This window comes from Anas platyrhynchos, chromosome 2 (assembly GCF_047663525.1).
Source record: "Anas platyrhynchos isolate ZD024472 breed Pekin duck chromosome 2, IASCAAS_PekinDuck_T2T, whole genome shotgun sequence".
Lineage (NCBI taxonomy): Eukaryota > Metazoa > Chordata > Aves > Anseriformes > Anatidae > Anas > Anas platyrhynchos.
The window spans coordinates 118,392,952-118,408,126 of record NC_092588.1 but is presented as its reverse complement, the minus strand read 5'-3'; the positions used below and the strand labels follow the sequence as shown (position 1 = coordinate 118,408,126).

At 37.7% G+C, this 15,175-nt stretch overlaps 1 protein-coding gene across 12 annotated transcripts in view; it reads right to left on the bottom strand.

Moving 5' to 3' along the window:
* Positions 1–15,175, bottom strand: part of SLC4A7 (solute carrier family 4 member 7) — a 135,428-nt gene that overhangs the window by 45,914 nt on the left and 74,339 nt on the right. For all 12 annotated transcript variants that reach the window (XM_072033453.1, XM_027451087.3, XM_038173785.2 and 9 more), the window contains exons 2-3: positions 11,113–11,194; positions 83–226 (exon numbers count right to left, since the gene is read on the bottom strand). In XM_072033453.1, the coding sequence (XP_071889554.1) occupies positions 83–226; positions 11,113–11,167 (199 nt within the window). In that variant the 5' untranslated portion in view covers positions 11,168–11,194. The remainder of the gene's footprint in view (positions 1–82; positions 227–11,112; positions 11,195–15,175) is intronic.

Genomic DNA, 15,175 nt, shown 5'->3' with positions numbered 1-15,175 from the left:
ACAGCACAATGTTTAAGCACAGAGTAACTATTTTAAGCTTATTTTCAAGAGACACAAGGAACTCCCACAACAAATGTATTACCATATGATGGAGATTCTCGGCCATCCTCTCTATCAGTTTCTTTTTCTTTTTTTCTTCTGTGATGCCTGTGCCCACGATGTCTATGCCGTCGACGGCCCTGCTTTCCAAAGGGGACGTGAACTCCAATATACACAGCTCTGTGGCCTTTCAAGAAAGTTCAAGAGGAAACAATTGAACAAAAAAATTACCTCCTGCCCAAATTTAGTATCATTGTAAAAAACAAGGAGTCTGACAAACTAAAACAACAATAAAAAAATCCAGAAAAACTTTGCAGAACTACCTTTATTTAACTAGTGTTACCATTTGTTTTCTGTCTTTCCCCAGTGTCAAGGAATTAGTGCCATACTCACCTTATTGGGGAAACGAGTAAGAATAAATTATGGCCCAATTCAAGAACTCAGTTGTGAAACAAGTAATATAAAACAGTCTTGATCTATACTGGAAGAAGCTATTTGAAAAGCACCAGGAAACTAGTAGTAAAGCAGAGAAATTACAAGATACACCTTGTTTGTTGGGAATCATCGTAACAGGATAGCGGCTACAATGGCAAGATGTGATCTCACAGTTAAATTTATAAACTTCAATAAGTTACCCATAGCTTACAATCTGGAAGTTTTCTATGGTTGAATGAACCACCAATATTTCTCTAAATATCAACACACCTAGCTGAACCTGAGGTTCAAATATATCATTCCTTTAATATCATCAGTTGAAGAGCTTTACAGAAACTTACATCTTAAAATGCATTCCTAAAACGTCACACAACTGACACAGTTGTTGTTATCCCCTCCCTCCACCATTCTAGGATCTTTAACAAATTTAGATAGCACATCCTCAAATTAATGCATGCTGCAGTTTAAAAAAATTTACTTTCAACATCTTATTTTCCTTTGACCTCTCACATTAATGCAATACTAGCACCAACAGCCTGACAAAAAAAAAAAAAAAAAAATCAATGAACTGTTATGAACATATTACTACAATGCCTTCTATAAAGGAGTTAGCATGTACAATAACCTTTTCAATGCCTTTTTAAACAAACAATCTCAGGAAAAGACACATTAACTATAAGCCTGGAGGTTAACACTAAATACTTTGTTTCATAGAGTAGAAGAGTTATTACAGAAGACTGACTTTAACAAAAGGAAAAGGAAGTGGTTTTTGAGCTCCTAGAGAGATGTAAATTCAGCAAGTTTATAGAAGCCGAGCAAGCCACAGGAGTTGTGACTATACACATATATGCATATGTATGCACACGTCAAACATGCCTTCTAAGAAGCATCTTTAAGCCTCAAGATTATATAAATTTGTAAATAATACCTTATAAAACAATATTTTCAGTGTTACACAAGAGAAAGGACTAAGCAAAAAAAATATCAGTAATATGTGAGCAAGCTCAGCGTCTGTTTCATCTAGTCAAGATTACTTTCTGAATTACACGACCTGAGGCTTGACTCAATTCAAACACTAGCTTTAACAGGAGTGGACTGACTGGGACTATGACCAAATCTGAAATGAAGCATTTTGACAGTAAACTTGTTCCCTTGAAGCATAGAACACAGATTAAGTTGTTGAAGCATTCATTACTACTATTTATCAATAGAGACCTTTCTTTTATGAGTTTCTTCCACAAAGAATAGCCAGCCCTGCTGGGAAGATGGACCCGCACCCTCCATCTCTTCTATTACCTAGGAAATCCTGAACTGCTGCTGTTGGATGCTGCAGGGATATTAACACCAAAAGGCAGAGTAAAGCTGCCCAAGAGTTATACAGGTTGAAGCTTAATTCTAACTTCACAAACAAAAGCACTGAAAAACACCCTAAAAATAAAGAGTGCTGCGTTGATTAGGTCTGTGCTCTCTTAACTTCATTATTCAAATAGGAGAAACTAAAGCCAGAAGATGAACAGATAAAGATTTAGTTGCTAGCACGATTTCCAACAAAACAAAAAACACGTAAGATTTTTCTTCATTCATTCCCAATGAACCGAGAAAAACAACTTACAGTTCCCCTCACCCTGGCCAAAACAAATCGCCAGAAAAAGACTGGCAACATAATAGTAATAGAGGAAAAGGTAACTCTAAAACGGCTATGATACATATTACCAGAATCAGTGTCATTTCAAAAGGAGCACCACCTTTTACTTGAATAGTGTTTTTAAAAGCTTAAAAAGTACAATTGCTCGACCTTCAAAGCTTAACTCCCACCAACATCTGTACCACAGCACCACTCGCAAGTAAAGCCTGTTAGAGAATTACTTTAAACCAATCATCAATAGAATTAGTGGACTGCCTGATACTAAATTTAGTGATAGATAATTGTACATTTTAATCTAACATGACTTTATCCATGCTTAGCTGTTCAAATCCACCAAGGGTATTTACTATTAAGGCCCTTATCCCTATGAAAAAAAATTTAAATGTTAGGAGTTCACTATGTCTCAATCACATGGTAAAAGTCAGTTTACAGTTTATAAGTCAAATAAAAGTGGAAACAGAAAATGCTCTGTTTAGATATTCTGGTTTCTTCCCAGAGCCCTAAGAAAATATTAATAGAAGACTTCTAAACTCCTGGAGAGATAAAAATCAGACATCCAAAATGCTCTGATGTGGCAACTGTGTAAGCAGAATTTCACACAGGACTTCCTTCTTCCTAACCATTACTTTGACAGATGGACAACTTTTAAGCTTCATACAAAGAATGTTTTTTGCTACACTACCGAGGGAAATCAAGATAACACCTACATGGAAAGGAACGTTATACATTCTCAAATCCTGTTACTTAGAAGTTTGAACTGCAGAGACGATACTAATTGCTGTTGTAAGGGACATCTGGAGATTGGCTATCTGGTTCATCTCTCTCAAGAAGGACCACCTTCAAAGTTGAAGCCGTCTTTTTGATCAGGTTGCTCAGGAAGACAACCAGTCAAGCTCCAAGTGTCAGAAAGGACAACATACTCCACAAAAAAAAAAAAAAAAAAAGACTTCCAAACATTCAGTCAGCACTTGCCATACTGCATTTTTCATCTGTTCCCCCTCACCCTTTCACTATGCATCTCTGACAACAGTCTGACTATCTTTTCCATAAGCTCCCAATAGTCAGCTAAAGATAAAAACTTTATGATAGGAATCGCTATTTAAAAAAAAAAAATCATCAGATAGTAATTATTTGCCTTAGCTGGAGCCCACAGGTTCTCCACAGTCCAATATATTTTAGGATCTGTTAAGCCTTCTGTGCCCTATCCTCAAATCCCCTGTTGCTCATAGTAATTAAGTGCATCTAAGAATATGCTCTTTGTACTGGAATGGTTGCGTAGATAGTACTGAAAAGCATAATCCAAAAATTTTGTATGCATAGCATATGGTAAAGCAGCTCAGTAAGAAAGAGTGTTTTCTCACTACACAATGAAAGCCAGCATCACATTATGCTGACTGGCAGAAGCAATAAATACCAGGACTCATTACACACAGAAGTGGGTTTCTTCTGTAGACTTTAGAAAAGGCAGAAAAACGAGTTGGTAGGGGCAGTCATAAGAGAAAAATGCACTGAATATTTATTTCTACTTGGCACAATCAACAGCATTCAAGAAGGCATTGTCAGTAATGACATGAGACGTGGAGGTAGTACCAGCACTAGGAAAAGCCCAGTGCCAGCTGACAGAGCTACACAGGGATTGTGGCACTCCACATCTGCCCCAGGGCTTTGTAGCCCACAGCCAGCATCCACCTCTCTCTCCTGGGGAAGGAGCCAGCACTGGGAGCTGGCTGCCCTCGTACCACGCATCCAAGTCAGACCATAGCTGGGTTCCACACTCCAAGCTGAAGGTGTATCATCCAGCCTGCCTCAGCAGTGCTCAGGAGAAAGGATGCATAGATGAGATCATTTCAAAGAGATGTTTCTGCTGGAGAGCAGAAAACCTAGAAACAGACAATTTAGGCAAAAGTTCCATTAAAGTCAAAGGTTGCCCTCTGCCCACTAATAAATCAGTGTTCTCAGCCCTTCCCAAGGATGCCAAGCCCTGTAAGTAGGCTAGGCTTCCACAGTCGATACACTATTTATTGATGATTTCAAGAGAAACATTTGCAAAAAAAAATTCTCCACTTCATCAACAGTCATAAATGCATTATTTTACAAACTTGTCCAAATACCTGTCTCTTGTACAGCTGCTGCACACATCTTTAAGTGGATTAATTTTTCCCCAAATACCTCTATTTCCTGATATTTATAAGGTATGAAAAATATTATGGGGGAATCTTGTCGTATATAAGGGTTAACCCTTTCTGAGGAAAAAAAGGTCACCTTTTCTTCATAAAAAAAATAAAAAAATCTTCACAGTTAAGAAGTTTCAACTGGTGTGCAACACTAGCATTCGATGAATTTCAAATGGAGAAGTCATCCATTCAGCAAGAATTCTGAGACCCGTCACTCCACAGCTTTAGTCAATGTTTGGAACATCAGTAAATGTTATGGAAAGCCATCAACAGACAATAAGTTGTCTTCTGCCTTGTTTCAAAAATCTTTGAGGAAGCTGGAGCCATCAAGTTCATTTTAAAGCTTTAAGTTTCAGTTGGTACTGTTTGGTAAACTTCTGTATCCTGGCCCTACTGCTTGAATAACAATTTTACATGTTTCAGATTATGAAACTGCCATTAATTACCTTTTCATAAAATTTCTGATACATGCAGTCAGAACAGGAGCATCAACATAAGGTTCTCCCAGATAAACTAAGTTTGCAAATAAAAGAAGTTAAGACACCGCTTATGCCATAAATTTTTAAACAGCATTGCTTCCATCTCGGTCCATTTTACATTAAATATTTATTTTAAGTATTTATGTAAAAGGCATTAGCTTGTTTTTAATGACTTCTATTTTAAAAAGAACTTTGTGTTTAAAAGAAATGCTAAAATTAGCATGGGAGTTTCCCAAAATGGATTTTAAGCATTTAACTATAAGCTAAGTTATTGTCTGCTGCAGATGTTCTTAAGGTAAATCTTTTAAGTTTAAGTGCTGAATCACTTTGTTTATTCTCACTGTCTAACCTCTAGTAGTGGATTTACAGCATTGTCAGCTCTAGAGAATGAATATTTGATTATCTAGCCTTTCTTTTTAGAAATTGTAACAACTCAAGGATACTCATTTTTCAGTACTGCTTTCTCGCTCTATAGAAAAAATAGTTGCATATTAAAAACGTATTCTTTGCTGCTTCATTTCCTTCAAAGATTATTTCATTTAAGATTCACTATTTATATAGGGATCATCTACTTTAAATTGGCTATGTAATAAGGAAAGCTAAAGTGAATTGTATGATCCCCTGCACGTACTCCACTTTCCATGGAAAAGTCATTGAGTTACTGAAGTCTACACTTCCCATACAGCAACACCTAAGTCATAATATTAAAATAAATTTGTAGGAAAGCTGTCTTGCCTGAAAATGTTTTCATTACTTTAAACCAGAATAGAGGATCACACCCATTTTATAATACTATACAATGCCTTTTAAACAAAATAAAACCAAAACCAAAATCATACTGCTATTTTAATCTAATGAATATCTTAGTATGTATACAAAAAAAAGTTAACCTTGTTCTAGTATGAAAACTGAGTCTTATTCCTTCCTCCTCAGTCTCAGCTCTGTCAGAAAGAGTGTAAATGCAGATAATATCTTTCACAGAAAGATACAAAACATCCTGTCACCAGCCACTAATGAAATAGGGTACACAGTAGGGTTCCTTAGCTGTTGAGACCACTGTTTGTAGAATGAGTAGTTTCCCTTAATGACAATGGTGGTATCAGAACTGCTATTTTTTTCCCCCTTTTAAGTCTATGCAATAGTTAGCCAAGAATATGAATTTTGAGGTGCAGTAGTTCATACTTTCTTTTTACACTCAGTTCCTGTTAAAGAATTGAGAATTAACTTCCAAAAAGACCGGTCTAGAATTTAGAAATAACCTCCCGCCTTTTAACAACACCACCACATGAACATTGAATATTGTGTCTAGGCGTTCTGGGTGCTCTATTCAGTTTTATGCCTATACAGTCAGCTTGGCAGATTTCCCTCTCAAAAGCCATCCTGCAAATAGTTTTGATACCATTTAAGCACTTAACTTTGCGATGAACAATACTAATAATATAATAAATTGAGAAAAATTACTCCAGTCTCAATACTGTACAAATTAACAGGAAAAGAAGTCACATGGAACTTGCCTGTGGATATGCAGATACCCCATGGCAGAAGTATAACATATTGTGTAACTGTAAGTTTCAACACACAGGTGACAGAGGTGTAGTGATGCAACCTAATTCCAACGTTTACTTAAACAAGATTCCATTAAAAGTCATATTAGGAAAACATCCTTGATTTTTGTAACTTACACAGAAGAGCTAAGCACAGACACTACTGAAATATTACATTTCTGAGCCATAAGGACAAAATAATTCATTCTGTACCAGCTACTAGCTTAACTGGTACAAGTGAATATTTTCGTTGCTGCTGCATATGACTCAGAGCATGTTGAACATACCTAACATGTCCAACTGTACTGTACCTGAATAGACATGTTTTCACTTTGCTCTCAGTTCGATTTAAATTAACTTTGCAGCTCAGGGATATCACTAGAGCCAATGGGTGAAAGGTGGCCTCCAAGAATCATTGATGAGCATCATAAATTAATTTTATTTTCAGAAGTAGTTTCATGATGCTTTATTCTACTTTTTGATCACATAAAAAGATATAATTTCGTTAAAACAACATTTCAAAATTCTTTTCAGTTAAATACAGTTCTTTTCTAGACCATTAGGGGGTCTTCTAACGACTCAAACGTTCATTCCATAGTTTGAGAGCCGTGAAAAAACACGTTCTGCCTAAATTAGTGCAGCCTATAATTAGGGAACATGAGAAAGTAAATACTAAGCATGTTTTTAAAGGGCCAGCAGCTACAATGCCCTGTTACATTACATCTGTTCACCTGCCCTGTGCAATGTGTTCTCTTCAAAGTTTTCACAGGAACTACTCCTGGGTTTTAGAACCATCATAGTTTAGATGCATCTAAAAGGTAGATTAATTTTAAACCTAACACCAAAAAACAAACAAATGAAAAAGTTAGCAGTACATTGTAACTTGTTGTGGAATTTAAGTTCTCTTTGTTCCCCAAAGCCCTTTTATAGTGCTGAAACAATTTCTGATTATTCACAGCAATTGCAAAACTTGCAGAGCAAGTTTTCCATTTAGATATATTCATTTCTAGAGGGAAGAAAAAGTGCAGGATTGTTTAATTATCTATCCTTATCAACTAAGATGAACAGAAAAGCACAGCTGTTTTCTTAAAGGAAAAACATTGCTTTAAGCCATCAAGGTATCAGAGATAATAGGGTCACTTGAAAAGTAAACACTACTTACACCTGCCACAGGATAGTGTTAGAGCAGCTACTAAATCATCTTAAGTTTTGAAAGACGCTTCTTGGATTTATGCCACAGAAAACTAGTCTACTGAGACAGACACTCAACCTCAGATTGTTTCTAGAACAAAACCTCTGTTATGTGTAAACTCCTTATCTTTGCTATGCCTGCAACTGGTCTGCTAAGAGCAACAGAAGATAGCTCTTTTACCCTAAGCTAGACCTAGTAAATGTATCCACAAATCAAGCTGAAAAGCCATCTATGAATTTGAAAAGGTAAGACCTAGTAATATCAAGCCAAACATAGCAACCCAGGTTTTAGAGCACTTACCTAAAACACGGTCCTTAAGAGAAATATGGGATATAATACCTCTGCCATTACTATTCTTGCCTTACTTCCATTCCATCCTTACTCCGCTGTTATTCTCATCCGTTGAGACTCAAAGTGTCTGGCATCAAGCTAAGAACATTAGGTGCTCTTAAAGATGCTATTTTAAGCTGTTATTCCACTTTCTAGCTCTTCTGTAAACTGACATTTGTTATTTCAAAGCATGGCCTTACAACTTTGGTAAGAAGTGGTACCTTAATTTATTACACGGTCTGCCCACAACTGTAGTTTACCGTTTCTATCTATTTCCCTTTTACAGGGAGAGTTGCAAAACAAGTAGCCTATTTCTAACCTTTCTAACCTAAATACTGTCACTCTGGATAGGTACCACACTTCCCTGCAACCATTAACAGAGCCCTAACTCCAAGATTTATTTTGTATTTAGCAACTAGTCTGCTTTCCATTGACATCACATTGGCATTCCCATCACAAAATTACCCAAAAATAGTCATCCAGTACTGAGAGCACCAAAAAATGTTGCTCCAGCATTGGTAATAAATTTTGCCTTCTGCAGCATCAAACCGATCAGCATCAGTTTGTAGATGCTTTAAAGCTGTTAAATTATCACCTGTCATTGCTGGCTTTCCAGGTTTGATTCTTCACATCATAGCTGAACTGAATTAATTGATTGCTGCCTCTCCTTGAAAGTGAATCAACGCACACTTCTGGAGGGGTTCCAAATTCCTAGAACTCCTTTTCAAGTCACCAGAAGAAACAAGTTGGAAGACTGGACTGAAACAGCTTCAGTTCTTAAAACACTTACAGTACTTAGATCTTCCTAAGCCTACAAGGAAATTTTCACAAGTCAATAATGAAAAATAATACTATCTGGAATTTCCTACTGCTTGCAGACAACAATTCCATTTCCCCCCCTTGTAAGGTTTTAGTACCAGAATTAAAAACAAAGCTCCCTGCCTCCCCCCGAACCCACATGCCTACTCTCATCATCATAACTTATAATTAGTGATCTCATAATAAACAGGACTCTAAGATCATATAATTTGTCATCTAAGACACCCTGAATCTAAACAAGTCCTTTTGGTGAATCTCAGAGAAGTATACCAGTCAAATGACTATATTTACATACATTTCTCTTCAGTACAGGAAAAGAAAAAGTTCTTGTTCTATCATTGGTAACCATTCCGAAGTAAGAAGTCAAAATACATGTTGTCCCTCCCTTTCCCCATTCTACTATAAAAAAGACCAATTTTCTTACAGATAATTAAGAAACTACAGAATATATGTAATTACAAAAAAAATAATTCTGACTAATACTAAAATATGTGCCTACCTGAAGCTTCAGAAACGTGTTAATCCTACTGCAATACATTTTTGTCTGATGTTTCTTATTAGCTACATTTAATCTCTGTATAGCCAGCACTCCCTTTAGAAAATGACGTCTTGCTCTGAAGAGAGCACGAGGTAGCCAAAGAAAGAAGCAGGCTATATGGCTAGCAGCAAGGTGAGGACAATGAAATCTCTTCAGTTCCTCCCTTCAGTAGCTGTCATGTTGACTTGAATGCTCATGAAACACAAGTTTAAGTTTCATTGTAATTTATTCCTTGGCCATGGGTGACAAGACAGTGGGTATTTTCACAGTCAGCAGTACAACTGCTAAAACTGCCTCCAGAAGCCTTAACCACTGCCTTTCCATCCCTACCTTGTGTCTCTGCAGTGGGGTACTGGCTGAGGCATTCCTGCGCCTGTGCCATGAAAGACTGGGGAAGTGATCCGGCTGCACGTTCCCATGTCATTCCTCCTCGTGCTGAGGCATTCCAGCTGCTCAGCTCACTGACAAACTACTCCAGCTGAATGCCTGCCTCCTCTTAACCCCTGCCTCCCTGCAAAAACATACCCGTGCTTGTTTTGGTTCATCTCCCAGAAAAACGCACGAGAAGGAAATGAAGGAGGAGACAGCTTAAATCTACACTGAAGATTGAACTGCAAAAACAGTGAAAAAGCTTCACAGCAGCTTAACCCTATCTGAATTAGCATCACTGCACTCCGCACCTCTACCTCTCAGCCTTATGCTCATACCTCCTCTCAGCACTGGCAGACACCCACCTGTGTGGCAAAATGGTTCAGGGTACTCAATTCGTGAGATCTCTCATTATGTTCCTTTGTCAGGGGTGTTTCTTCTTCTGATGGCTTACTACATTTAACCACGCTTGTTGTACAGTCAGACAAACAAAGCGTCAGCTCAAGACAGAAAGCAGTAACAGAGAGAAGGGAACAGAGCAAGAATATAACTGCAAGAGCAGCAAATTACTTTAATCACTTTAAATTGTCCCTTGTTAGAATACAGCATAAGAAAATGAGACATCAACCTAAAATCAACTTTTGTCAGCTAGAAACTGCTGCTATAAGGGCTCTCTGCTGTTCTGAAGCAGTAAGAGTCAGCAGTTTCAGGAAATACTACTTACCTTATCTACTGATAGTCTCCAGCATTTCACAAATGTTAATTAAGCTTCAGAGCACAGGAAAGTAAGATTTTTACCCTGCATACTTTTTCCTCTTTTTTTTTTTCAAGCTTTTTCCTCTTGCATCACTAAATGACATACATGAACTTTCAAGCCATCTACTTCCTTTCCAAGCCAGCAAGGAATTACACCATAGACAAAATATCCCTTTTTGATTTTGGCATATGAAACCGACTCAATGCCTTTTTTTTCTTTTTTTTTTTTTAAATGTGCTAAATGCAGGGTTCTGGGTCAAATAATGACTCCATAACACTTCTCATTAATTGTAGACAGGATGTACGATTCAGCATGGAACTAAAGCAACGTATCTGCTTAGTCAGTCAGTATTTGAAGTACATGATTACAGTCCCAAGAAGTTTTCCGAAAAGAAAACAAACAACTTCCTCATGATCCCTGTTTCCCTGAATTTTGAAGAAGTTGACATCATTCATGCTGGGAAACAACTTGTTGAAAGTGATTGTTTCTTCAAAGCTACATTCTGATTGTTAGTCTTAGAAGCAAAGCTTTCCAAGAAAAGCTTTGTAAATATCTTTTAAAGATTTCTTTTCAGTGACAGATTTAAAGAACATTGAGTAGTTATTAGCATGTGCAGTGACAAAGACAGCACAAGTCATCTTCAGTTCCTTGATTTTAATTCCTAGAATTGCACGCTGGCCATAAAATTCTGATTTTTTTAGTGATACTGGTCGCACTCGAAGGAAAATAGATATTTTATCCTGTGGGGGAAAAAAGCAGGTTAAGCAAACAGAGAAGCCCCACAAACTTACTCTCTAGTTCTTCTTTCTCAAAGTTTGTATTGATAGTAGAGCTGATTTTGCCCATATCCACAACAGCTTCTTCATCATGACCCTGAAGGAACAAGAGACAAGTTTAAGTTAAGAAAATCCAAATAAAACTAATTTTTTCTGAATTCCTGAAGATATTCTGCTGTTCTGGAAGCTGTCAAAAGTTTTCTAAACTAATAAAAGTTCACCTCTTAAAAACTGAGAAAGAAAATATAAATGAAAAGCTACGCATACAGTTCCTCAAGAAAACATTACTTTGTATTGAAGAAAAGTGTCTTCTTTCACTGCTTGTGAAAACATCAGCATGATTAAGGCTATATAAACTACATGTCATAAAATAATGAAGCAAATTAAGCTAATTATTTGTTTAGAGTCATCAGGAAGGACAATTTAAAACTCATTATTTACACAAATAATTGCCACTGTACTTTAAGAGATGCTCCTAGAAGTTTAAAAACAGAGTCAGCTGTCCTGGCAAAAGGCAAAAAGCTGGACAAAAATTCACATCAGATTTAAATTCCAGCCAGTATCATAATAAAGAGAGGGAAGGGAGACGGGCACAAAACACAACAGCCGGACAGCCTGAAAAAAGGGCTCAGAGCAAATGCTGTCTACAGAAACCTAAAACCATTTAACTTAATGCCAATGAACAGAAACAGTGAACATGAAGTTGTAATGGAAAACCAGAGAACAAATCCACAGATATGCTAAATACCACAGAATTTCCTTTTGCAATGCTCTTGATTTCATCTTATCAAGGATCAGGACGTACGTTTCAGGATTGGAATCTTCTTTTAGCTTCGCTCTCAACAGCAGCAAATCTACTTCACTAAAATAACTAGCAAATTTTTCACAGTTCCAGCAGTTCCCATTCAGAGACCTTGAACACGTTTGCTTAGGAAACTATTCCTGCGTAGGATTTTCTGGCACAAATAAGGAGCTTTTATGAACCAAAGGTTATATATAAAGGGGTGGCAAAAGAGTTAAGCTACACAACTCGAGGGCCTCTTCTAGAGGAATGGTTTTGGAAAGATCAAAATAATCAACTGTTCACTCAGCTTTCAGCAAGAGGCTTGTTAACCAGCCACACCCCATCTAATTCATGCTTTTTATGTACAAGGTTAGACAACGGCAGTTGCAAGATGATCTTTTCCAGTCCTTTACTACCAAAACCATACCACTCATCCTGTAAAAGCACAATATTTGAAATACGTAGAGGTTCAAGGACAAGTTTCTTATCCGTGAGTGCTTTCTCTAAATCCATGTAGCACTACACAGAACACATCAGTAAAACACACCTTTACACCCTGCCTTTGGCACAAACCTGACAAAGTAACTCAAAATAACTGAACTGGAGAAATCTCATACTCTCACCTCAGAACTGAGACCAAAGCAACATGAAATTTGCCCCTCTCCAAATGGCTTGCATTTCTCAGAATGCAGTTTTTATTTTCTTTTAACAGCTCACAGCATCCAGCCTCCTGGCAGAACAAGATCTCCCCTTGAACTGCTGCTGCCTGCCCTCACGGAGGGTTTTACCACTTCTACTACCTGTAGTAGCCGGCCAACTGCCGAAGAATGCTGGCCCTGCTCTTCCAGCTCCTGCAGGCAAACCCTTTTTTCTTCCTCCCCTAAGTCAGATTTATCGATCATGAAATCAGATATAAAGAGCTGTGCCAGCTGCTTCCATTTATTTACTTAAATAACTGACTTCATTTCTCAGCTCACCGAACCGCCTTTCCTTGTGGCTGTATGACAGCCAGGCCCACCACAAAGCATCTGGCTGCTCACCACTGCTGGAAGCTGCCCAGTGCCACGTTTTGGTAGCTCAGTGTGGGATCTATAATAATGGTTTTGTGATGGAAAAAAAAAAAAAAAAAAAAAAAACACACAACCCTGAATCGGGAGTCTTATAGGGACTGGAAACCCTAACAGTGGTGATATTCACTAAAACTCTCGTCTTGGAATCACTCAACAGCACAGTGCTCTGAGTGTAGAGCAGGCCTGTCTTCTCACACCAAAGTGAGGAAGATGAAAATCAACATATTTGTACAGCAGCTGTAAGCAAGAACCCCTCTCCCTACCCCAAAAAAAACTCAAAGCTCCTCAGTCTCTCTAAAACGGGTATCTACTACAGTGTATTACACACCACAAAAACAAAACCAAAAAAAAAAGCCAAATCATTGACTAGTAGGACAAGTAGGTTAAAGAATGTGAAGATGACCAATGGCTGGCATATACAGGAAAATAAATATTTTCAGATGAGGTTTAAAATGGAGACAGTAACAACTGCCTTCCCATTTGGGGGAAGGTTGTAACAAAAGCAGCTACACCACAGACAACACTAAAAGCAGCTGGCACTATGTAAATAAGCAAGATACAAAATAACACCTAGCACATGGCAGAACTATTTGATGAAAATTAAGGGAGGACTCTGTGGCCTTAAGGATGGGTTTTAGTGGCAGGTGTTACACAGTAGCTCCATTTTGTCACTGCTGTACTGCAAGGGCAGAGATGTGGATGCATATTAGAAAACCGAAGTCCTTCATGGCCTAGACCACTACAGATGAGTTTAGGTGTATCTGGTGGGCAGCTGTGTGAAACTGCTACCAGGTTGTATTAATAAAGAAGTGACAGAAGTTCAGAAAGTATCACAGCATAGGGAGGGGGCATTCCTGCCTCCTACACACCAAAACAGGATTAAAGAGCCCTTCAGAAGATGCCTTTATAATGTAATCAGCCTCTGCCAGCTCTTTGGTCACTGTCCTGGAGGTAAGGAAAAAACTGCTGCAGGGGGACTCTCAACTCTTACCTTTACTGAAGATGTGTTTTCCAGCACAACTTGGGGGGGGAAGCTAACATGCATAAAGCTAATAGCAAAAGAGGTCTAGAAGCAGCATTAGAAAACTTAAATTAATAATTTGTTGGGGCACCAAATCCATACAGCAAAGCTTTTAACTGCATTGGTAAGTCCATAATGCTACCCAGGAGGAGTGGAGCATCGGTGCTTTCCAATTTCAGTGACCCAAAATTAGAAAGTTACATGCCTGTAGTACACACCACTTTACAGAATCAGATATGCAGGCAAAGGCAGCACATTACTAGAAAACTCAGAAGCTAGAGATAAAAATAAAGATAACTTAGCTGATTAATAATATTGAAGTGTCTTACACTTTGAGAGTGGGGGAAAAAAAAAAAAAACACTAATATTTGGGAAACTGCTGTCAAAAAAAAAAAAACTAATTAATCAATAATTAGCTTCATGGTTGCAGTCATATAGCCAGCTGAAGTATCCTAACTTCTGTTTTTCTTCCTCCTTAAAAGCCCTTTTAGGATACCTGGAAGCTTGCCAGATAGACAGTTTTCTAGCAATAAAAGACAACGAAGTTTTTCTCCCAGTCATTGCACAGACTGCTGCGTGCTGAAAGAAAGTTACACACACACCATGGAAAATTCATGCGCAATACGAGATTCTGTTTGGCCCTAGTAATGTTTTGAAACTGTACTTGCTGAATCCCTTACACCGTGCTATTAATATTTATCATCCCTTGCTTTTAGTAAGAGGTACTTTGCCAACTTCGTACGTACAGAAGCAGCCTTCAAAACCACACCATGTGAAAGTAACGTCTTTTGAGATTAGATTACAGAGAGGCATGCATGCCCTTGCAAACCATTCTATCACTATCTCAAAGTACTCAACATATGCAATGACTCTTCCAAGAATAAACCATTAGCAACCACAAATATCATACATGAGAAAGCGTATCGTTTATAGCCTTTGTTTAGAAAAGCACAAAGCATCATTTTAATGCAACCGTTTGTGATGCCAATAGCAAATGCTGTCATAAGATACTTTTGCCTTAGGTCAAGTAAAAACAAATTAAAAAAAAAATCTAGTACGTTAAAGTAAGTTATAAAGCTGATTCCAAGCTACTACTGCTTTTTCCTTGCTAAAAATAAAGTCTGTAGGGCATAGGTTTCCAGTAATTATAGATCTACTATGTCAGTTTAAGGCATAAGTGAGAGAAAGCTTTCAGCTGTTGAA